Here is a 2,078-nt window from a genome sequence, read left to right on the forward strand (position 1 = left end):
ACCATTTTTCCCGACTCCGTCCATTTCTTGTTCGCTTGTGCTCCGTGTTTGTCTTCTCTCTCTGCGCTCCGTCCATTTCTTGCACTTGAGACTCCAGGCGCGACGCCGAGCATGGCAGGGGATCACACACAGAGACACACATGGCGCATCCAAAAGGATGGAAGAATGCATGCCAATTCTGACCAACATACGCGTCTGTCTGTTCATCACTGTTTGGTGGCATGTCAACAGCGCCCCTTCACTAACTGACAGGGATCGCACACTAGCTACTATGGTCTGTAACAAGATGCCACACTGAAATCAGCTTGTTCAAGCCAACAAACAGGCTGCGATGTTTTCAGCTCGGATGTCAGTGTGTCACCCACTCAACTGAATCAACCTAGGAGATGTGCAAGAAGAAGAGGAAAAAATTCCCCTTGCCAAGAACACAAGAGCAGAGTATAGAAGTTAATCAGCAGCAGGGGTTCGATCCAATCGTCGATCTGTATGCATGTATGTATGTATGTATGTATATGCGGATCTCTATAAATTAGAATTGAATTTTGTTTTTGTTTTTTGTTTTTTGCTTTGGTTTATAGCAGCAGCAGCCACCTCCTCATCTCATCTCATCTCATCTCATTTGGGATGCCAGATGCCAGATGCCGAATGCCGATTGCCAATGCCGGCCTACCTATATGTACAGCAATGGGTTGTACTACAGTAGTACGTATATTACAATGGTTGGTTGGGGATCACCTCACGCCGCTCTCACATCTCCCTCTTCTTCTTCTTCTTCTTCGCCGTGCCGGCGGCGGCGCCCCCGTCGTCGTCGCAGACGCCGCGGGTGCCGTAGCAGTGGAGGAACACCCAGAGCAGCGCCGCGTTGAGCAGCGTGTTGACCACCCAGGCCCCGATGCCGCTGCACCCGCCGGCCATCGCGCCCCCGAAGTGCATCCACACCACCCCCGCGTGGCACACCAGGTTGCACCCCAGCAGCCCGAGCTGGCACCCCAGCGCCACGGGCGCCGACCCGCTCCGGGCGGCGCGCGCCGCCGGGAGCCCCGCGCTGTCCACCCAGAAGCGGAACCCGAAGGCGACGGCGTGGGCGAGCGTGGAGGCGAGGATGGCCAGCACCTGGAACGACTGCGAGAACTCGAGCCAGAGGAACGCCATGGCCACGGACGCCGCGTGCGCGAACACCCGGGCGGCCGCCCCTCGCCGGCGCCTGAGCACCGCGAACACGCCCCGCGCCGCGTGGAGGTACCGGGAGAGGTAGTAGGCGTAGGACCAGAAGAAGACGCGGCCCGACGAGCGGGTCCCCGGCGGGAAGCAGAGGAGCCACCGGAAGGGGGTCGTCCGGCTCCGGCCCCGCCACGACCACCGCGTGTCCCGAATCTCCGCCACCGCCGACAGGAGCGTGCCGGCGAAGATGGTGGCGGAGACGGCGGCCATGAGGAGCGCGTGCGCGGGGGGGAGGGGCCCGAGAGGGAGCGGCTTCCGGCGGCGGAGGAGCGCGTCGGCGGCGAGGCAGAGGGACACGTAGGTGGCGAGGAAGCCGAGGAGGAAGGCCCAGGTGGAGAACCAGAGGCCCGAGGGGCTCCAGCGGAAGCCGACGATGTCCGGGTGCTCCGCCAGCCAGTAGGCGACGTCGCCGACGAGCGCGGCCATGGTCCGTCCGCCGGATCGGTCGCTCGCCGGCGGAAAAAGGGGAGGTTGTTGCGGTCGTACGGTGCGGAGGATGGAAAGAGATTTGGGGAATGGGGGCCGGATATATATACTCGCCTGGGCCTCCTCTCGTTTGTCGGTCACAGTTCCGTCGACCAGGTCAATCAAGCGCAAGACCCAGGCCCAGGCCCATCCCCTGGGTTAGGGCCAGGGCCCATGAAGGCCCTACAATATTTTTGAAATATGGGTATATTTCACTCATGCTCAAAAGAAGAAAAAAAATATATGTCACTCGTTGGTACAAAAAGGAAAATCACATATACATCATGTGTGAACACACCCACGCGACGTGTGTTGAATATCGGAGCCGAGGTGTTTCGGGGTCGATGGAGCCATCACAGTCGTATTGCTATCAATAAAAACACGTGTTAAAT

At 59.2% G+C, this 2,078-nt stretch overlaps 1 protein-coding gene across 1 annotated transcript; it reads right to left on the reverse strand.

The window, feature by feature from the left end:
* Window positions 1–464: 464 nt before the first annotated feature.
* Window positions 465–1,725, reverse strand: LOC119298777 (elongation of fatty acids protein 3-like). The gene has a single exon (XM_037576072.1). It carries the CDS (start codon window positions 1,645–1,647, stop codon window positions 748–750), a length of 900 nt encoding a protein of 299 aa, XP_037431969.1. The 5' UTR covers window positions 1,648–1,725; the 3' UTR covers window positions 465–747.
* Window positions 1,726–2,078: the final 353 nt, after the last annotated feature.

Source organism: Triticum dicoccoides, chromosome 5A (genome assembly GCF_002162155.2).
Source record: "Triticum dicoccoides isolate Atlit2015 ecotype Zavitan chromosome 5A, WEW_v2.0, whole genome shotgun sequence".
Taxonomy (NCBI): domain Eukaryota; kingdom Viridiplantae; phylum Streptophyta; class Magnoliopsida; order Poales; family Poaceae; genus Triticum; species Triticum dicoccoides.

Excerpts from the sequence above, each read along its gene's own strand:
- LOC119298777 (XM_037576072.1), bottom strand. The coding sequence starts at position 1,647 with ATGGCCGCGCTCGTCGGCGACGTCGCCTACTGGCTGGCGGAGCACCCG.